The following is a 23,330-nucleotide window of genomic DNA, read 5'->3' as shown; positions in this document are numbered from 1 at the left end:
AAGATATAGATTCCCCTTGCTGGCTGGTATTAGTATCTTGAGGAGGAAGCATGAATCTCCCTTCTCTTCTGCCAGCTGGACTCCATATGTCTCAGCAGCCCTTTTGATTAGGTTATTGGAAATGGAGGTCATCTGGTGGTGATGGCCTCAGAGGGTAGCTGTCGACTCCTTCCTCTGGGGAATCAGTCTCAAGATCATGTCAAAATGTATCTTCAAAGCCTGACGCTTCCACTGGGTTGATAGAACTCTTCTTGCTCTTCCTCATGGGGCTCTGGTGTTGCTGGAGCCTCCAGGGCATATTGGTCATCCTTCACCGTCGAAGAATGTTGGCAGTTTTTGTGGGATCTGAAAATCCTTTAAGGAATCATCAATTTCCTTTTGCAGGAGTGCTGCCATTTCTACCTCGAGTCTTCTTTTCTTTCTCTCGACTTCAAACTTTTTCTCTTCAGTCTCGAGCGTCAGTGAAGATCTCTTTTTCAGCATTGATTGTTCAGCTGACCCCGGGGCCTTGGATCTTTCTCTAGCTCACTCTCGAGCTGATTGGATAGTCAAAATATTGACAAAGCACTGAGTACTGCCAGTATTGGTGGCGCTCACTTGGGATCTGTTGGACACATTTGTTTACGGCTGTCCTTTGGTCAGCTAATCTTTGGTCAGCGAATATTTGGGCGCCAAGGTTACCTTTAGGCACTTACTGTGTGAGCGTTTTCACTCAGGGCCTTAGGTGGTTTTGTTACCTTATGTCTTAACTTCTCAGAGTCCTTCGGTGGTTTCTTCACTGCCTGCTTCTTTTCCACATCAGTCGCATATATTTCGATATCCGATCCCTCACCATGAGCTGTCTCGGCTTCCTCAACGTTTTCCCCGTCGTCACTTAAGAGGCTGAGATCCTTCAATTAAACTTGTGTCCTCTGGTGCAGGCCATGGTGGTATAGTGCTCCAGCCTCTATTTTCAGCATACCTTCAGGGTTTTGGGCACGAATGCAGCGCAGGCCTCGCAGTCCTCATCTCTGTGGTCTCTGGGTAGGCAGAGATTGCGTATCTTGTGGGGGTCTCTTAAGGCAAATCTGTGGTGGCAGCTTAGGCAGAATTTAAATGGGGTGTTTTCCATGGCCCCTACCTGCCTTCATTCTCCGACCATGTGGCTGGTACCAGCGGGATCCCCCGTCGGGAGAAAAAAGAGAAGGGTTCCCTTCTCCCTGCTAGTTGTTCCTTTTGCGGTCTTTGGCGAATCGATATATTTCTTCAAAAACTTTTTTTCGAAATATTTTCGGAGCTCCACCATTGCTTCCAAACCCAACGGCGGAAACAATAATCTGAAGAAGGCGGCTACACACAGGAACATCCAGGTGCCACCTGACATCATAAAAAGGGGTGAAGATACCACTAAATAGTTGTTGACTACGCCCACGGGGGAAGGGGAGGGAAAAGAGAAGATAAATCCAGACCCAACCACTTGATTGAGGAATTATGCACAGCATGTGAATCCAGAAAAGGATTTGTGCTGCAAAAGCTAAATATTTTGTTTGTTGTTTTGTACGCTTGTTATTTTAACTATTAATACCATCTAGGTAAAGTTGTACCTCATTAATAAAAGTTTAAAATCTGAATACAGCCATCAGTAATTGAAAGGTAGCCAGTTATCCTTTACGAAGTTCATAACCACATATGGCACTTTTCGGTTAGGAACTTAAACCCATTTGTGCTAAAAAAAACATTGTGCAGCAAACGACGGAAAATGAATGTTGAAAAACCACAATGATGCTTAAGACACCACAGTACTGCATAATTCCAGTGGCAACTCTAAGCTGAGCAAGACAGTGTTTTTTTAGACTACTGCTCTCAATCTGGCTGAGGATGGAACCGAACTTCACCCTCCAAGCACTCGCCTTAACGTTTGGGACAGGACTACCAAAATCTGCATCCATCTTCAAACAACTGGGTTAGATGACTACATTTTAAAAGCATCGGCAAAACAAATAGGTTTGAAGTTTGTATGACTTTCGTATCGGGAACGTGCACACTGTCCAAACCTGGAACTTATTGTACCGAAGCACCTACAAAAAGCATCGGAAAAATGGATGCCACAGAGAACAAGGAATGCTTATTTTCTGTTGCATCCATTTGCAGATGTTTTTGTCTGAGCTTGTTACCCAGATCTTCCGGCCCCCTTGATGCGTGATTTCAGATGTTAAATAACTCACTGTGCTATCCAATTCAGGAGGAAGGATACAACCAAACAACCAACAGAAAAAATGTGAGACTGCGGCGTAATAATCAACAATGTCAATGTCTGAAGCAGCTGACTAAAGGTTCCACAGCAAACAATGCCAATGGCTGAAGGAGGATGACCTACACCTTTTAAAGTAAGTATAGAATACAGTATTTTCGTCATGAGTATTGCAATCTCCATACACATCAAACCTAAAAAAAACTGGAAAATGTTTACCCAAATGTGATCAGTGTCTACCTAGCATTACCAGACTCCGGTGCGAGTGAATTTTCTGGAGAATAATTGTAAATTTGATAAGGAGTTCAAAAGTGTGTCTCTGCTACGGAGCATGCGAGAGGAGGGACAGTATAACTGAAGGACCATACTTACTGGTGGCACAGCAAACAAACACCTTCATCTTCAAGCAGGCCCGCCGGTGGTTGTGTGTCGGCGTTGCTGAAATGAAAGGGGAAACCACTGTGAAGAGACTGGTCACCATAAAACACAACCTTGATCATTGTGAAACCACACTTATTAGCTTTGAATAAACACACTCAGAGGGAAGGCATGGCTGCCTGTGGACTCGAGATACAAGACTCCCATCCAAACGGTGCTGTTCTATCCGGGCATTATTGGATTGCAGTTGAAGAGACTGGTCACCATAAAACACAACCTTGATCATTGTGAAACCACACTTATTAGCTTTGAATAAACACACTCAGAGGGAAGGCATGGCTGCCTGTGGACTCGAGATACAAGACTCCCATCCAAACGGTGCTGTTCTATCCGGGCATTATTGGATTGCAGTTGCCTTTAAGCACTGATTCATACCAGTGGTAAGCACCACTGCCGCTCTGGCAGGCGGGTATCGAGCTACTGCATAGGTTGTGTTAGTTGGCAGGGTGTGAATTTTTAGTGTGGCTTAGGTGGGAAGCTGTTGTGCGTGATGACAGAGGTGTGAGCTCTTCTATAAGGAAGAAGCACGCATTGGCTTCCAGGAGTGATGCTTTGCCGACACCTGGGAAGGGTATACATAACCTTATTCTAGTTTGTTGCACATTTACACAAATACAGACAGTTTCAATATTTAAAACAACTTTAGCCCTTTTCACTACAGTTACCAGATGAGTATGTCAGCAAGGACACAATGCTCCACTCATACCTCATTGTAGTTTGATGTATACTTAAACAAATATCGAAACATTCAATATTGAAATAACTTATGTTCTGTATACTAAAGTTACCACATGACTCTTCCTTCGTTTAGAGTGAGAGGAATCATGCATTAAGTTGGTGCTTCTATCACACCCGGCTCATATAAGGTGTTTTACACGCTACTAGAAGGATCCTGGAGCTTACACTGCTCATCTTCTCAGGAATAACAAATCTGGAAAGAAGAAATAGCTTCCCATTTTGGATAAGGGGTCCTTACAAGCATTATTAGAGCCGGTGTTTCCTTTCAACCAACTCATCCAAGGTAGTCCACAACAGAATCAGAGGACATATGGGTTACATCAGCCCTTCACACAGGGATCGCAAATCTACCAAGGAGGAAGAGTCTAATCAGAAGGAAGGGGTGACATTTCATTTCACTCTCGTATAAGTGGCCATATGTTATACTCAGAGCGTGGCTTTGAAACCTCTCATGGTACTTACATATGTAATAGTATTCATGTCCGGCATGGAACTCGTAGCCCAGCGAGAACGCACTGTAGCGCTGGAACTTCTCCGAGAACTTGATGGGACTGTGCGGCGAGTGTGGTCGGTTGCACTCCCAGCGCTTGAAGCCCTGGCTGGTATTGCAGGTCCTGTAGCCCTCGTAGTTAACCATGTACAGTATGTACTGCTCCATCTTGTGCTCAGGGATGGTCTCGTTGTAATGCGGGCAGTATATATCCAGATAGTCATTCACGTTCACTTGAACGGTGTACCCTTCTCTCCTCAAGCTGAAAAACAAGGCCACAGAAAGGTCAACAATTAGAGAGACTGGGGAGTTACCAAGATGGAAAATCATATTGAACACAAACTTAGGAAAGACCACTTCAAAACTGCAAAATCTCTGCAACTGTGTTGAAGTTGTCAGTTTTGTTTTTGTAAGCACCTCTTTTTGTGCATGAATGTATCCAGTTACAATTTGGAATGCCATTCAATCACAACTTAATTAATAACTACATCTGAAGTGAAAGCTGATCTCATGATAATTCTGCAAAATCTGCTCCCACCACCTTCCACAATCTACCTAGAACTAGAGCATTCCATATTTTGTACCATAACCACAAATAAAGATAAACCATCTTTAAACTTGGGCCCAAATTTATGATATTTGTGACGCAGAGCAGCACAGCAAGTTATCTTGCAGCTCTGCCCTCCGTCACAGGGAAAGGGCAGAAATGCACCCTATCTACGGCATACTGTCCTTTCCCAGAGCGTTGGTGTTGTTTCGGCAGCCTAGCGCCAACACAGGCATCGCTGCATCATGGTGCAAGAGTGCCTTCATTGCACGCAGGATTGTTTGGTGCAGGAAGGGGCACATTCCTGCACAAAAACAATCCTGGGCGGCTTTTTCTTCTTTCTATGCATGCTGTAGAATGCAGCACACATAGAAAGAGGAAAAAAACAAGGAAAAGTTGTTATAGTACTCTTCATTTTGCCTTAATCGGAGGAGGCGTAAGGTTTTGGCGCATCCCTTGGTTTAGGTGGTCTGATAAATCTGGGGATGCGACAAACGTAAAAAATCAATAGGTGTTGTGTGGAAACAGCCATCGCAATGCCCATGGAATGCATCCCTAGGGTAGAGTAAGGCAACCCAGCGATTTACGCTGCCTTGCCTTACTTCATATTTATGAGGCCATTCAAAGCCATGCAGAGTGGCTTTGTGTGGCCTCAATAATGAGGTAGTGTTTGCACAGCTGTTGCGACATAAAAAGTGACACAACGGTGGCGCAAGGACCTCATAAATACGGGCCTAGATACTTTACAACTTGATTGGTTCATCACTATTTAAAAAATAGTCAAAAACGAAGGGCACCTGCACTTATTATTTCACAAAGTAAGCTCTGTCTGACAACCCCAAGAGAAACCCTTAAATCACAAATTCCTGAATTCTGCAGATACTGGAGTGCGAACTCTCTCACCCCAAAATACCCACTCTTTTTTCCCCCCAGACTCATCTGTAGAAAACAAATCCACATCTGAGAAGGACTTCTCTAATATTTCTTAATACTCAAGAGACTTTCATACCTCACAATGCCTACATTTAATGTTATATATCGTCACTCAGCACCAATGTTTGGCAAGTTCCTATATCCATGTCTCATCTCTCAAAACGTGTGTTCTCACTCTAAACGACTAATTCTGTCCTTAATTATAAGTCTTTTCTCATATGCCTATGTCAGACTTTCTCTTTCACCTTGTAACTCAATGCGCATGTTAGAGTTTCTCCTTTTATCACTTGAATCTTTAATTTCTTCTGTGTAAAGTATTCAGATAGACTTTTTGGGCCAACTGAGTACTTTATAAGATTTGAAAAAAATAAGTAATAATACTCCCCCGTGATTCGAGCCCTTTGTAGTTTAGATATTTCTGAAGCAGATGTATTAGACTTCTCAGTAGCTGTAGCAACTTTAGTTCATTTCTGAGACTTAATGTGAAAGCTTTACAGGTGAATTGATTTTAGTCTGATCTTCGGTATTGCTCTGCATTGCAATTCGGGAGGTCAGGATTTTCAATTCTTGCAAAGGCAGCAGACAATACTGGTACGATAGTGTCATCTAGTGTCTGCACAGAAAATAGGATAAACCAAACGACGCTTCATACACAAGCAATGGTAAAGCCAATAGGCCAGGCATTAGCACATTAGATCGAGACACTCGACAGAGGGGTATAATTGTAAAATAGTCTCATACAGCTCTGTGCAGGTAAAGGAGTGGAGGGGATCATATATACTGAAACAGACAGTAGCATTAGGTGAGAGAGGGATGCGTGCTCCCTGGGCTGAGCAGGACAGATAGGCAAACCCTCCAGCCAAGACTGAAAGTGACTGTCCAAAGAAAGAAGCTGATACTTCAAACCTAAAGAGTGGCACGGTCTCTAACTCTCTGGGAAGGAATCAAACGCATCATGCGGTGGGGTTCAGCTCTCCAAGCTGTCCTGCGTTTTCCCGTGCAATCGTGAGGTTTACGGGACGTTACCAGGCGCATAGGGAAGCGTTACCTGGGGTAGACATTATATCGCCTTCCATGGTAGACGTCAAGTGCATCTGTCACAGGACATATGTTTCTGTGGGAAGTTTTCACCAGGCCTCTTGTACACAAAAGTTTTGGCCTCTTAACTGCTTACATGTGTACGGCGTTTCACATGTCGATTGACTTTTACCAGTTTGCTTCTGCTGGGGTGGTACAGTTTGTTTTGCTTTTAATATGCTCACCTATATTTGACCCTCTTTGGTTCATGACCCCGTTTTGGTCAGACCACAAAGCTCCAAGGCCAGGGCTCGAAAATAAGTATCGAATGCACCCACGTTGCACAAAAAGTAATGGCCGACTGCAAAAGTGGTACACGGTGGTCCAATAAAGCCATTTTTTTATTATAAAGGTACAGTTCAGATGAGGACGCATCTCAGCTGCAAATTCATATATTTCCACTAATTGTGGAGCACAATAGCGTGCAAATATATGCAGGAGTAACACACAACGTTGATGGGTAGCAGGCGTTAAAAAGCATACCTAGCCATGCTAGTTATCGTGGCCTGGTGTCAAAAATTTAGCCAAGCCAAGCTGTAGAAAAATAGAGAAATAACGGTTGAGTGAAAAGAAGCAGCTACGGGAGGGTGAAAATATATAAGCAAAGAACATTACAAAAAGCGTTTTGGAAGGAATGAATTTTAAAGTGTAAAAGTAACAACTACTGAGTATTTGGTCTGTATTTAGCCAGTTGCACAAAAAAAGCCTGAATTAAAATGAATCAAGGTTAATTAAAGTTGTAAGAAGTTCATTTATTTACTCGACACCTTCAATATGATATACCACTCCAGGCTTACTAGGCCCTCTAATGCTTGATGACTGAGGTTAGGAGTTGCCGAGGATCACGGAAAGATTATCTCGGACACTATGGATGAAGCATCAAAAAAGTTTGGTGCTTCTTGGCTTGACTCTCCGACTCAAATTTTAAAGTGGCCTAGCTTTTAAGACCAAAGGCAAGCAACATGCAGAGGACATCATCCTTCTCAACAGAAGAGTCAGAACGTGCTCTCGGCCCAAAATAAGATTCGTAATCACAAACCAGGTGGAGCAAAAGTCACACACTGGAACTTTCGGCCCAGTTTCATGGATTATGAATTATACGAGTGCATGGGCTGGTCAGCTGATGGTCCTACGGACAGTCCAGATGGGTCACAGGAGAGCTCCTAGTGAAGCTTTGGGATATTATTATAGCATCTGAGCCCGAGGTACAGCTGGGATACCCATATTAACAAAAGTGTGATTTTGTTGTGCTGAAATATAGTTTACATGGTAGAATTACTGCTTGGGGAGCCAGCCCTATTATTGCAGTTATCTCTCAAAAATCTCAGGTAAAGGGTTTGTAGAGATTTTCTAGTGGGTCTTTACAGGTTCTAAATTCTATTTTTACGGGCATAACTTCTGCTCCTGAGCATCACTTACAGTTAGCAGGCGTGTAAGCAACACCACAGCAACCTGAATTTAAGGCTTGGTCCCAGTCTTCAACACAAACAGCTAGAATCTTTTGATCCAGGTGCATCAGTAGTTCACGCAGGTCCATGTCAGGCCTAGTTCTTCTTCATTCAGGGAGTGGGCTCCTGCTCATACTCCAGAGTTTACATTAGCAATGCAAATTCTCACTTTCAATGATATGGTTACTTTGACTTTGAGTAGGCCAATCAGGTTTACTGCAACGTCAAAGCCTTTTTTCTTCCCTGAAAGTTCGGATGGGTATTATAGGCCCATGCAGGCAAATTAATGGGGGTATTCTAATGTTGAGTAAGTAGGTGTGCCCTCCTGCCAAATGCTGCTTAGTCTTCCTCAGGTGATTCCACAGGGCAGAATCCAAGTGGTAACTTACAGTATGTCTCCGAAAATAAAGATGTGGGACCCTCCCTGAAAGTGAGGAGGTAGAATTAGAGGAGGTGGGGCTCATGAAGTTGTTCTGCTAGGAAAGCATCCACCATTGATCTTGTCCAAAAGGAGCATTCAACTTCCAGGATTTTTACAAATTTAGAAAAAGAGGGAAAAGGATCAGTTGAAAGATTGCTACTGCACATTACATGGAGAGGTTCGTACACATTAAAATGGCTAATCACTGTCACCTGTGACTAGCCTCAAAATAAAAGGGCTGGAGCCACCCTTGCAAGAAAACATTCTGTTGGCCTTTTTTGGATTCCTGTTGTGCACAAAGCACTCCAGGGCTCTGCTAAGGAATGCATAGATGCCCACGTGGCTGCCTGACAGATATCTAGGACAGGAATGCCTTGTGCTAACGCTGTAGTAGCTGCAGTTGCTCTAGTTGAGTGAGCTTGCAAACCCTCAAGGGGTTGCTTCTTTGCCAAAGCGTAGCACATTTTGATGCATAGGAGGACCCATCGTGAAATGGTTCTCTTTTGCACCACCTTCCCTTTCTTCACCCCCACATATACCACAAAGAGTTGATCATCCACCCGGAATTAGTAAGGGAGCGTCTGAGAAGGAGTCAGGTGTGACTTCGGCATGTTTATAGTGAACCCCAGCGAATGCAAGAGATTCGCCGTAGTCTGGAGGTGGGAGACAACTTTCTGGGGCGTATCCGCCTTCAACGGCCAGTCATTGAGGTAGGGGAAGACTGGGACCCCTAACCTGCGTGGATGAGCTGCAACCACTACCATTACCTTTGTGAACACCCCAGGGGCACTCATAAGGCCAAAGGGGAGCACAGTGAACTGACAATGTTTGCTGGACAATCCCCCAGAAGCCAGATGTTCTCAGCCAGGCATGATGTTTTAGTGCCACAATCGATACAACCGATCTGCCTAGAGAGTCAGTCATATCCAGTCCACAGTGGATGATGAGCTTGGCTGTATTTCTCCCATCTGCGAGCACTTGGGAGAGGACTGTCCGGGTCTCCTCCAGAACTATAGGCAGCAAATCATCCAGTCTTTTTGATTCCCTATCGGGGGGTGTAGGAGGCTGGCCTGGCTTGTAGCGGGTACCAGAGGTACTTACACCTTGTGCCAGGTCCAGTTATTCCTTATTAGCGTAGAAGAGGTGTTTCTAGCAGCTTAGGCTGATAGAAGGCAGCTCTGGCAAAGCAGCTTAGGCTGAACTAGGAGACATGTAAAGCTCCTACTATACCACTGGTGGCATATGCACAATATCATAAGAAAACAAAATACACAGATATACTAAAAATAAAGGTACTTTATTTTTATGACAATATGCCAAAAGTATCTCAGTGAGTACCCTCAGTAAGAGGATGAGAAATATACACAAGATATATGTACACAAACCAAAATTATGCAGGTTATAGCAAGAAAAATAATGCAAGCAGTGTAAAGTTACAATAGATTGCAATAGGAGCACATAGGTATAGGGGCAACACAAATCATATACTCCAAAAGTGGAATGCGAACCACGAATGGACCCCAAACCTATGTGAGCTTGTAGAGGGTCGCTGGGACTGTAAGAAAACAGTGAGGGTTAGAAAAATAGCCCACCCAAAGACCCTGAAAGGTAGGTGTAAAGTGCACCTACAACCCCCAGAGAGCACAGAAGTTGTGATAGGGGGATTCTGCAAGGAGAACAAACACCAGCAATGCAGCAACAGAGGATTTCCGGACCTGAGTACCTGTAAGACAAGGGGACCAAGTCCAAGAGTCGCGACAGTGTCGAGAGTGGGCAGGGGCCCAGGAAATGCTAGCTGAGGGTGCAAGGAAGCTGCCACCGGATGGAAGAAGCTTGGTGTTTTGCAAGAACGAAGAGGACTAGGAACTTCCCCTTTGGAGGATGGATGTCCCACGTCGTGAAGAAGCTTGCAGAGGTGTTGCCACGCAGAAAGACCGCAAACAAGCCTTGCTAGCTGCAAGGGTCACGGTTAGGGTTTTTGGATGCTGCTGTGGCCCAGGAGGGACCAGGATGTCGCCACTTGGAAGGAGGAGACAGAAGGGGCACCAAGCAAGTCAGGGAGCCCTCACAGAAACAGGCAGCACCCGCAGAAGTACCTGAACAGGCACTTGGAAGAAGAGTGAACCGGAGTCCACGCGAAGTCACAAAAGGGAGTCCCACGACGCCGGAGGACAACTCAGAAGGTTGTGCACTGCAGGTTAGAGTGTTGGGATCCAGGCTTGGCTGTGCACAAAGGAAATCCTGGAAGAGTGCACAGGAGCCGGAGTAGCTGCAAATCACGCGGTACCCAGCAATGCAGTCTAGCGTGGGGAGGCAAGGACTTACCTCCACCAAACTTGGACTAAAGAGTCACTGGACTGTGGGAGTCACTTGGACAGAGTTGCTGAATTCCAGGGACCACGCTCGTCGTGCTGAGAGGGGATCCAGAGGACCGGTGATGCAGTCTTTTGATGCCTGCAGTTGCAGGGGGAAGATTCCGTCGAACCACAGGAGATTTCTTCAGAGCTCCTGGTGCAGAGAGGAGGCAGGCTACCCCCAGAGCATGCACCACCTGGAAACAGTTGAGAAAGCCGGCAGGATTAAGCGATACAAGGTTGCTAGTAGTCATCGTGCTACTTTGTTGCAGTTTTGCAGGCGTCCTGAGCAGTCAGCGGTCGATCCTTTGGCAGAAGGTGAAGAGGGAGATGCAGAGGAACTCTGGTGAGATCTTGCATTCGTTATCTGGTGAGATTCCCAAAGCAGAGACCCTAAATAGCCAGAAAAGGAGGTTTGGCTACCTAGGAAGGAGGATTGGCTACCAAGAGAGGTAAGAGCCTATCAGAAGGAGCCTCTGACATCACCTGCTGGCACTGGCCACTCAGAGCGGTCCAGTGTGCCAGCAGCACCTCTGTTTCCAAGATGGCAGAGGTCTGGGACACACGGAGGAGCTCTGGGCGTCTCCCCTGGGAGGTGCAGGTCAGGGGAGTGGTCACTCCCCTTTCCTTTGTCCAGTTTCACGCCAGAGCAGGGCTGGGGGATCCCTGAACCGGTGTAGACTGGCTTATGCAGAGATGGGCACCATCTGTGCCCATCAAAGCATTTCCAGAGGCTGGGGGAAGCTACTTCTCCCCAGCCTTCATACCTATTTCCAAAGGGAGAGGGTGTTACACCCTCTCTCAGAGGAAGTCCTTTGTTCTGCCTTCCTGGGCCAGGGCTGCCTGGACCCCAGGAGGGCAGAAACCTGTCTGAGGGGTTGGCAGCAGCAGCAGCTGCAGTGGAGACCCCGGAAAGGCAGTTTGGCAGTACCCGGTTTCTGTGCTAGAGACCCGGGGGATCATGGAATTGTCCATGTTCGGAGTTACCATTGTGACGCTGTACATAGGTAGTGACCTATGTACAGTGCACATGTGTAAAGGTATCCCCACACTCACAAAGTCCGGGGAATTAGCCCTGAACGATGTGGGGGCACCTTGGATAGTGCCAGGGTGCCCACACACTAAGTAACTCTGCACCCAACCTTCACCAGGTGAAGGTTAGACATATAGGTGAATTATAAGTTACTTAAATGCAGTGGTAAATGGCTGTGAAATAATGTGGACGTTATTTCACTCAGGCTGCACTGGCAGGCCTTTGTAAGAATTGTCAGAGCTCCCTATGGGTGGCAAAAGAAATGCTGCAGCCCACAGGGATCTCCTGGAACCCCAATACCCTAGGTACCGCAGTACCATATACTAGGGAATTATATGGGTGTAGCAGTATGCCAATGTGAATTGGTAAATTTAGTCACTAACCTGTTAGTGACAAATTTGGAAAGCAGAGAGAGCATTACCACTGAGGTTCTGGTTAGCAGAGCCTCAGTGAGACAGTTAGGCATCACACAGGGAACACATACATATAGGCCACAAACTTATGAGCACTGGGGTCCTGGCTAGCAGGGTCCCAGTGACACATAACAAGCACCTGTAAGCTCCGCCCGCTGAGCCACGCCCCGTCCACCCTCGAAGTAGGTAAAGGAATTCCCGCCTCTTACCAGGATGATGGTCATCTTTCCAAACGACCCCACTGCGTTTACCGCCGATTCACGTGGTGCGTTATTGATGCTCAGAAGCACGAGGACATCTCCACAAAGACGCACTAGTAACAATAACATTGCCAAAGGCACACAAGGTTGCTGGAGACGTTTACCCCATGGCCCATCACGTACCCCTAGTGTACAATATAAACGCAGCAGATGCCGCAGTTGAAGCTCACCTTCTGGAAAGGACAAGCCACCCTAACTCTTGGACTTGGCAAAGATAAAGCAAGGCTGTGCGCTCAGAGATCCCATAGCAGAAAAGATCTAGAATCCTTCCTGGAGGTGAACTGAGGATGTACTGGAGCGTAATCTGTATATGACTGAGACGCGCGGGTTCTATCTTCCTCTGCTGGAGACACAGAGTAGAAGGCTCTCCCTTTATAAAGCACCTGTAAGCTCCGCCCGCTGAGCCACACCCCGTCCACCCTCGAAGTAGGTAAAGGAATTCCCGCCTTTTACCAGGATGATGGATGGATGACTAAGTATATTTTTACCCATGATTCTAATTATGTATTATATGTGCATATGTGTGTTGTATTCATATGTGTGTGTGTATAAATATATATATATATATGTGTATGTATGTGTATATGTTGTTTCTGTGCCTGGCATGTTTGTGGATCTTTGCATGGCTCCTGGTTTTTTGGGTTGTTATACTAGATATCTATGAATTTCTGCTCTCTTTTATCACACTTATCTACTCATCACTCTTATGTCATGTCTCTATCAAACTATCCTCCATTCTCACTCGGACTCATCCCAAATCCCTTCGACCACTTTCATCTCCTAAACATCTCTGCCTAAGCTCTTCCCTCCACCTCCACATCTAACTCACCAAACCTCACTGTACCTCTGTGACCTCCCACACAACCCTACTAAATTCTCCTGCATTCATCTCACCCTCCTACTATGCTCTCCCTAACCCTTCCACATCCTCTTTCCCCTCCGCTCCCCCTTTTATTCATCTCAAGCCTTTGGATTGAGTAAATGAAGGATAAACTCCCAATTAACACTTCTGGATTTCTTTCCTCCTCCACCCCTCCATTACTCCAGTCAATCTAACTAACAAACTCTCATATCCGCAACTCAAATTAACTCATAATAATACTAAAACTGTACTCCTTATTAAATTATACTAATCCATCACTAATTCTTTTGGGTACCGGAGTAGCGTGCTACTCATCGAAAAGCGCTTCGACGCCTCGTCAGGGGTAGTAAGCGCTATATAAATACGATTACAATACAATACAATACTGACAACATAGGGTCTTCACTATGAGCACTGGGCCCTGGTTAGCAGGATCCCAGTGAGACAGTGAAAACACCCTGACATTTAGTCACAAACAGGCCAAAAGTGGGGGTAGCAAGGCTAGAAAGAGGCTACTTTCTCACAGGGGGCGGTAGGGAATGCGCCAGAGGAAGAAAAAGAGGAAGCCTGGATCACAAGCCTCTCATGCGTGGGGTGTTGGGTGAGGAATTTGGGGTCTGTTGGCACAGGCCGATGGCAGCAGGCAGTCATCCTATTCACAGGAGCCCCTGTGCTGGGTCTAGGCCAAGTACCCAAAAGGACATCCGTCAGTGCCTCATTAAAGGGGAGAAGGGGTTCTGATGTGGAAGACCCAGGCTGAAGCACGTCGGTAAGATATTAGGCCTAACCTCCACAGAAGGTAGCTCAAGGTCCAAGACCTCAGCCGCCCTTCTCACCACCATGGAGTATGTGGCGCCCTTTTCCGTAGCCAAAGTAGGGGGAGAGAGCATACGGACAGGGGAGGTGTCTAGACCACTGGCATCACCCAAATCCTGCACCCAGTCCATTTGGGGGTCAAGCTGATGATCTAAAGGGTCCAGCAGCCCCTCTAAACTCTCCCGTATCATACCCGAAAGTATTATGGTCTGGATCAAGCCTAGGCCCGGAAGAGCCCATAGAGAACGGAATCGGCGTCTAGTGAGATTGTTCTGGCCCCGGGTCGTCGGGTATGAGAATAGGATCGACATCGATTGTGGGCCTAACCGACTTCGGGAGCGTCAACGTCTGACCCAGCAATGAGGAAGGTCGCTGTGGCACGACCAGCATCGGGGCGGATCTGAAATTAGATCTGGAGGAGCCCTCCGGAGCCGTGGCCTATGCCGACAACTTTGAACCTGAGGGGGCCCTCAGCGACTCACCTGTGCCCAATAGCGCCAAAGGTGGGTTTGTCTGCCCAAAAATGAGGTGCATTGCCTCATAAAACTCTTTTAGCTGGGCAGGGGTGGCTCCGGCTCCCGGGAAGTTGGGGAAGCGTGGGCAGACCCAGGTGGAGGCTCCGTGGACGGAGGCCTAGAGTGTCGACGCTCTTTCCTCGCCCTGTGTCGTTCGAGCGATGGGGTGAAGTCGAAGAACGTTTGTTGTTCTTTGACTTCTTTTTCTTATGACCTGAATGTCCCGATGACTTTGAGAACGAAGAGTGGTGGTGACTCCGTGGCCGGTGTCGAGACCTTCCTCTCGAACGAGACTTTGAGTGCCGCTGAGTTGAGTGTCGGGCTGCCATTAGCTTTAGGGACTGCTCCTTCAAAGCTTTCGGGTTCATGGCCCGACACTCAGAGCACGATTTTGGGTCATGATCGCACTCCAGGCACCAAAGATACACAAGGTGCAAGTCCGTTACCGACATCATTCGGTGACCAGAGTCGCAGGGCTTTAAACCGATCTTGCAGGACATACCTTGACGCATCCGCAACCTCGTCAAAATCGTTCAACAAAAATGTTGTCATAGTCAAAAAGTGACTGAGGTAGCTCCTCTCCGGGTCTGCGCGTAGGCTGGTGTGGAAAGACAAGAACTGACATCAGCGCGCCAGGGTGGGGCCTATATACTACCACAAAGTCATCATGGTGAACACAACGCCACTGATGCCCGCAGAGTAGACCAACGCCACCTGATGGCGCGCAGAAGTACTGCTCGAAGAAAAAGTCTCCGGATCCAGTCTGATGCCTGGGGGAGTAAAAAAAGGTAAGGAATCTGCAACTAGAAGTCGCTATCAGATATCCGGACTTCATACCAAACGGAGCACTTGTCTTAGAAACCACTATTCAGCCTTCCACCGGACATTCAAATTCCAGAACCGCAGGCCTAATCGCTGTAAGTCCAAGGTCAAAATCTGACACAAAACTGAATACAACCATATCAATTTCAGGAAACTCCTGGAAATAAAACTAATAGGATAACCTTCAACTAGAAGCAAAAATGAAAGAGCAGCCAATCAAGAGTGGAATAGTCTTCATGATTTTTGCGGACGCTGAAAAACAAATGCCATGCACCTGATCAGAACCACGCGATCAGTGTGCCTGAAAGACCTATGTGGGAAGGGCAGAGGAGGCAGGAATCAACTGCCGGAAAGCTTGGACAGAATACTACCATGGGTGCATTTAACATGAGTGATAGGGAACAAAAGAACAAGTTACCTTCGGTAACACTTTTCCTGGTGGATACAGTATCTACCTGTGGATTCCTCACCTTTTGAATACTCCCAAAGCGCCAGCATTCAACTGAAATCTTTTCTTTCTAGCTCTTCATGTTGACTAGGACATCACAATGAAACAGCTCCGTCTGCGACTCTGTCTGACGTCATCGGATCCATAAGTAGTCCTCGCCAGTGTGCTGACGTCAGTTCCCTTTTTTCTGCGCCTTCCACACTAACAGTTTTACTACCTCTCCCAGTGTTACACTGGGTCGAGGGTGCTTCTTTGTCGAGTTTTCTTCATGTTACAATGTCACTGCCGAAGAAGTCGGGCTTTAAGCCTTGTAGAGAGTGTGGAAGTACTATGGCAGTTACTGACCCACACAAACATTGCTTCTGGTGCCTGAGTTCTGATCACAACATTAGGGGATGCTGTTCTTGCCAGAGTATGAACCCGAGGGTACAGAAGGAAAGAGAAGCAAAACTGTTGCTGGCTAAGGCCAAAAAGGAGAAGCAGCCCGTCGAAGATTCAGGCATCGAGAGGAGTTGTCTTCCCATAGGTCTTCGAGAAGTGGTGTCACTACAGCTCTCTGCATCACTCTTCCTGAGATGCTAGCCCAAGGTCTTTTTTCACTGGCTTCCAAATCTCTGCACCATTTGACCTGGGAGGTGAGCCCCACCCTTTCTCCTCTAGAACCAAAGTCGCTAGAGATGTCACTGGCGCCATCTTTGGTTGAGATCTTGGCGTCGCCCTCAAACTCTGTGGCAAGGTTTTCTCCTATTACACCACTGGAGATTGAGGAGCAAAAGTCAAGTCAGATCCAGCCTCATCAAGAATATCCGGCATTCCTGACTCCTGGGGCGGATCCACCTTCCTTTTTAAATGCTATGTTCATCATTTTTAATAGAGCAATGACCCTCAGTGCGCCTGTGGGCCCCACGGGTTCTTTAGCCTTTAATCAGGACTTACAGGTGCCGTACAAACAGGCTCCTTTTATCCCTTTTTTGCTCATGGTTCCATAACTTTCGGGGATACCAACATTGGATAATACTTGTCAGATGTCGAGTCACTCAACTCCTTCCCGGGGTAAAGTCCTGGCGCCAGCTTCACGGGTCGACGCACTCTTTATCGATGCTGCGATTAGAGTCTAGATTAAGATCTAGAAGGGAGGCCTTGAGGCTCTTGGAGGAGCAACAATATCTGGAGGAGCAATAAGATTTAGAGGAAGGAGAGCCACAGGAGACGTATCCATCAGAAATAAGTAACCAAAAAAGGCCAACTGGTCACCCAACTGCAGATTGGTATCTGACTAAACCATATTGAGACAGACACTGTTATTCATCCACTACATCCCCTACTAACGTGATGCCATTCCACCCAGCCACATTCCCTGCACTATAATCATTGATGCCAGGGAAGAGGCCAGACACCAAGACACTTTCAAGTTATACTACTGACGCTAATGTATTTAAAAAAACAGTTGTAGTGCGTGGATATGAGCTGCAATCAAGCACTCCGAATTGTTCAAAGGGGGCATGTCTGCACTTAAAGCGCCAGTAACAGATAAATATATCACCCGCTACAGCAGTTTTGACATTTCATTGAAGGGCAAAAAGAGTGGTTTAGTATTACCCAAATACACAGTGCTCAATGTATGTACGTATACGGTACTTCTATAGTGCCAACAAGGCAAAAAGACAGCGAAGCCCTGTATATGGCCCAAAACCAACAAAACGTTAGAAGGTAACAGCAGAAGAAACTGGATTGTGAGAGATTAAATTACATTATTACATTCACTACTCGTGGATAAGATGTTGGAGAATGTGGGCAATGAACTACATTGGACACAAATACACGAAGATCCCTGCCAGAGGAAAGTGTGAAGGTCTCATGGCTACCAATTTGCCCAAAAAGCATACAATACTGTTGTCCCACTGTTATGAGAAACCTGAAGTCGTGCTATTGCAAAGACAGAGCCAGCTCTTTAAATGTTTTTAAGAAACCCGTGGACCTTAATGTGTCCAGACCGAGATTGCAGTAGGAGGCCTTCACTGCTGTCAGAAAGCATCCACTGGTACCCACTAATTTACTCTGACCCCACCCCCCTTCTTCCCAGCACCAGGCACGTCGGCGAACTCCTACTTGTAGGTAGAAAACAAAACCTGGATGTCACCTTCAAAGTGAAATAAAAATGGGCCGCGTGTTGATGCTCAGCCGTATTCTAATTGGCAGCTGAATTATTTACAGCCCCACGCCTGCCACTGAGTGTCGGTGAGAAATACACCTCGGCTGCAGCTCTTCCTCCAGGTAGGTGCTCGCAGCGCCGACCTCTGCTGACAGCGCAGTTAATAAAAGTGCTATTTCAGAGAGCCATGGCACGGCCAGAGCTGGCCAGCCCCTGAATAAGGGTGTCAGGGAACCATAAACAAGGCCTCGCAGACTAGGAAGCCAAGGCTGATATTGCAAGTGTTTTTTATTAACATTATACCCCGCAGTTTTCAATCATTTAAATTATGTTTTCCAATTATCCTAGAGAGATGGCTCTGCGCACGAAGTTCTCTGGCGGGGAGTGGGCGGATGGGAGGTTGACCGATTCTAGGCAAAGTTATTTCGCAGGCAGTACGCTTAACAATTTTATTCCTTCATAAATACAAAGCTTCATTAGGCAGTGTCACATATTAACACCTTTAACAAGTTTCAGTTGATATTGTTTTTTGGTGGACCCCGTATTTTTATGTGTACACAAGCTCAATTCCTCGCTTTAAAAACGGGGAAAAAACGAAATTAACAAAAAAAAACTCCACCAAATTGGCAGGCTACTATAGATACATGTTCTTGTGCGTAAAGTCAATATTTCTCTAGCAAAAGGGTGCCAATGCAGAGTGAAGACAGGAATGGTTAGAAGCTGAAGGACTTGCGGCGAATCCAAAAGTTGTACCCTGTCACTGGCCAGGAAGCCAAACATGCACTGCTAGCAAAGAAGGTCCAACTATTCGGCCTGGAAAGAATCTCCATGAAGAGGATAGGATGCCAAGTGAAAGGCAAAGGCGTATAGGGCAGTTCATGTGGCTGCCTTCCAGATCTCCAAAATAAAGACATGCTTCTAAATAGTAATGCTTACCAAATGGACAAGGATAATATTGCTGATCTTCATGATACAGACATGGTCCTGACATACAATACTTTAAAAGGTTTATGGCTTAGCCCAGGTAGTCACCCACCCTGGCAGTCTTCGTGACATGGATCCGAAGGGTAATGCTTTCATAGGAGCATGTACAGCAGCCTATGGAAAAGCTTTGCCATCTACCATCTAACCCCCCCCCTTCCCCCGGACATGAACATGCTTCGAAGTTGGACTATTACCGAAGGACTTTTGAGTACTGTCTGTCCTGACCCTTTCAATCTCCCCGAGTGGCGTGTGCTGTGGGGAAATAATGTGTGCAAAAAATTATCTCCTGCTACATTCCCAAATACAGACGGGGCTCTAAAGAATAACACTGAAGGCCTCTCCTGCTGGTCTCCAATTCAAGGACAAATCAATGAGGAGTAATTGCTACATAAGTCATGTTGAGATAACTACACTTTTACTAGCCAATATTTATCCCGAGCTCCGATGGATAATGCCTGTCCATCTCAATACAAACATGGCCTCTAAACGTAATCCTAAATCGAAGCCTCATATAGAGCAGACTGGCCAACAACACACTATGGTACAGACATAACTATGCAGTAATTGCTTCTTATCTCCCCTTCACGTTCCTAAACCTGCAACCACCAGTAGCGCCACAACCAACTAGAACATATATTTGATCAATTGCAGGGCCCTGCCTGCTCAAAAACTAGGACTCTTCTCACTTCTGGTGAAAAACAAACCCGACGTAGCGTTTCTGAAGGAAAACTGGCTCCATCTCAAATCAGGACTGGAGATAAATCAAGCCCTGCCCTCTGGCTACCACATATGCAGAAGAGATATATCAGACAGGAAGAAGGGTGGTAAGGGTGGTTGCTATTGTCTTTAAGCACACTTTCAAATGTTTACACAAACCTTAACCCCTCCTAGACTGTGAAAGCATGGCATTCGCCGTCTCCTTACCTATACTTTCTTTAATGTACTCCTATACAGGCCGCCTGACCCTTGTAGCCACTTTTTTCAGGCACTTCCGGACGCAATTGCCAGCTAGGCTATTAACAAACCCAACTTTACTGTACTAGGCACTTCAACATGCACCTGGAAGATCCAGCTGGCCCACAAGCCTCTGGATTTCTGAATGATCTTTCAGCATTACCAATGTCCCAGAAAGTTACAGGCTCCATTCACAAGAAAGGCCATCTGCTCGAGCCAATCTTTTCTAATAGACCTAATTTTCACATCCTGGATCCTACCCAGGTGTATGATCGGACCATCTCCTGATTCCCTTACTGGTGAAAACTCCTAGTGGCAACCCACTCGCTAGCACAATCACCCGGAGAGGCCGTAGTTGGTCACAACTTCACAGCGAGCAGTGAAAACACATATTTAAAGGTTCCATACCTGACTTAGGCACGGACCTGCAAACGGCAAATGACATGGTCATCCAGTGGATAAGTCACTCACTGGACCAAGTCATCCCCTTTAGAACTCTGACGCAGTATACTAAGGGCAAGTCCGTCCTGTGGTACACCCCCCACCTCCTAACTCATAGAAGATGCCAAAAGGAAATGGAGGAAGAAGTATGGATAAGTAAGCAAAGCAGAATATCGAGAATACCCGAGGAATTACCATTCTGAAACCAAAAAAGCACAGCCAGCTTACTATGAAGTGAGGATTAACAATGCCTCCAACTCCCCGTGCAAAATGTTCCAAACTGTGAAATCTCCGTGGAACAAACTCCATACAATGTCACCCTTAAACCCACAGCAGTAGGCGGTAATAACCTTGAGGAATTTTTCTTCAAAAAATCCCAGACATATACCTAGCACTCCACAGATTGGACCCCCTCACCACCACCATTCCAAACTCTTTCAATTATAACCAGGCAGAGGAGGAAGGCGGACTTGCTAACTTTCCCACTTTCATCCTTGACAGCTTCACACTGCTTTTTAGCAAAGTCAAATCAGGCTATGCAAAGGATACAGCCCCACTGCATATTCTGTCCAAAGTAGCCAAGGTCCCCTTTCCGGTCTTGTTAGAGATGACCAACCTATAGGTGATAAAAGGCACAGTGCAGCTCATATGGAAACACACCATGGTAAAAATCCTTCCAAAAAAAAAGAAAACTGTCCAATGGAACTACAAACCAATCTCATTACTCCCTGGTCTGAGCTAAGTCTTAGAGAAACATGTCAATCAGCATCTCTCCGATTTTTTAGAAACAAATAGTATCCTACGCTCTACCCAAACCAGGTTCTGCCCTTAACACAGTATAGAAACAGCCTCCTGGCGGTTGTAGAGGGGTCAAAAATGCTGCTTGATCATGGCGACACTGCTGCCTTCATACTATGACCTCAGCACAGCATTTAACATGGTGAACCATGACATCCTCATTAAAATAATTTACAGTATAGGTATTATAGGACCGGCATTAAAATTGCTCTCCTCGTTCCTGAAAGACAGGACATGTCAAGTCTTTGAAGGATCTTGTTCCTCAGACACTTTCCCACTACATTGCGGAGCTCTACAGGTTGGAGATATATATCCAATAGCAGAAATTGTCCTGTCATACGATATATCATTGGTGCTGTATGCCGATGACATCCAACTGGTACTCTCTCTCCCCCAAGGACAGGATCTCCTTTCCCCCAATCTGGGACCATGTTTGGAGAGAGTAGCAAAATGGATAGCAGAGTCTTCCCTCAAACTCAATGGGGAGAAAACAAAGTTCATGCTAATAGGGATCAACTTAACCCCCCATCTGAACCTATGCTGACCAAATTGCCTGGGCACAGCCCCGGCCCCAAGGCAGTTATCAAGAGCCTAGGGTTATGGTTGGACGTATCAATAAACATTGAAGTCCAAACCACTAAACTCTCCACCAGCTGCTTTGGCATTTTGAGAATACTACACCTGCTTCCCCTCCACTCTAGGAGACATGTAGTCTAAGCATTAAATCTCTCCCGCCTGCACTATGGAAATTCGCTATACCAGGGTGCCTCATGAGTTGTTACCAAACAATTGTAGGTAGGGCAGAATGCATCTGCCTTAGTCCTCCTCGACATCCCTAAGTGCAACTCAACTCAGTAGACCCTAGCTACCCAACACTAGTTACTCACTGAGCAGAGATTTAAATTCAAAACCCTTTGCATCGCCTATAAGTCCTTTCAGCAAAAAGGTCCTTTCATCCTCAGACCACTTCTCTCTCCCTACATGTCAAAAAGAGTGCCACGATCCTCCAATGCCTGTCTGGCTGCGGTTCCTTCCATTCGAAGAGCAAGAAGCGGAGGGCACTTCTTTGGCTACAATGTGGCTAAGATATGGAACACCCTCCCCTCAACTCTCAGACTCACTGAAAATGAACTCAGGTTCCACAAAATGCTAAAATCACGATTTTTGACAAATGATCTCCCCCAGATCAAAGCGGGTGGATTCTGTGGTGCGCTTGTCAGCGCTGGAATGCCCACGGGTAGCCATGCGCTGTATAAATACTAATAGAATAGAACAGAACTATGAATAGTGCTGCACCCCAAAAGGCATTTGTTCCTACCGGTGCAGCGAAGTGTACAATCACCAGGATAAGGAAACGTTTGTAGAGAAATGAGTATTAAGAAAAAAAGATTGTGATTTAAAAATGTGTACCTTCATTTGGACCATATGGGTAGGATCTTTTTCAGTCAACGCCGAGAAGGTATTTAGGAGGGGTCATTTCTGCTCCATGCCTACTGAGCTCACTGCTTATTTTTTGTCCCACAAAAGCTCTGAATAATTCAAACACAGAAGTCCTGAAAAATGGTGGCAAATCTCTCCACCCCATGTATGCCTGTGCAACACTATCATATCTTATCTGGTTTTACATAACTTAATCCTCATATTGTACGCCTTCTCCCAACATGTCCTCCCAAGAGACCACTAGAAAGATTCCATACTGTCCCACCTGCTGGGATTCTGGCTTCTTAAAGAATAATGTGAAAAGAACACAGTAGACTGGAGTCTTAAAGATCATCATGCACCTTTCAAGGTAGCTGTAAGCCTATCGTTTTTGGGTGAACTGCTCTGTGGCGCAGTGTTTCTCAATGACAATCCCCTTGCAAATTCTGTAGTTGATGGAACACATTCTTCACTGGGAACTGATGAGCCCATCAGCTCTGTGAATCCTATCTGCATCAGGATAGATTGATGGCGACACAGCTTAACTTGGTGCTTAAGGGAGCCTTGGAAATGAAAAACACTAGTTATTAGGAGATCAGGTGGGTGGAAGAGCTCATCAACGAGGAAAAAGGGGTGCAGTGACCTCACCCGATGTAAGTAGGTCTTCCTGTGGGCATTTTTTTTTTTTTTTAGGACACCTCACATCGAGTAGATGAGATTAGCTTTAGGCAGATGAG

At 46.0% G+C, this 23,330-nt stretch overlaps 1 protein-coding gene across 2 annotated transcripts in view; it reads right to left on the bottom strand.

Moving 5' to 3' along the window:
• EFNA3 (ephrin A3) overlaps window positions 1-23,330 on the bottom strand; it is a 362,074-nt gene that overhangs the window by 97,174 nt on the left and 241,570 nt on the right. For both annotated transcript variants that reach the window (XM_069218411.1, XM_069218412.1), the window contains exons 2-3: window positions 3,869-4,158; window positions 2,603-2,668 (exon numbers count right to left, since the gene is read on the bottom strand). In XM_069218411.1, coding sequence (XP_069074512.1) covers window positions 2,603-2,668; window positions 3,869-4,158 — 356 coding nt within the window. The remainder of the gene's footprint in view (window positions 1-2,602; window positions 2,669-3,868; window positions 4,159-23,330) is intronic.

Source organism: Pleurodeles waltl, chromosome 12, assembly GCF_031143425.1.
Source record: "Pleurodeles waltl isolate 20211129_DDA chromosome 12, aPleWal1.hap1.20221129, whole genome shotgun sequence".
Taxonomy (NCBI): Eukaryota; Metazoa; Chordata; class Amphibia; order Caudata; family Salamandridae; genus Pleurodeles; species Pleurodeles waltl.
This window is presented reverse-complemented; position numbering and strand designations above follow the sequence as displayed.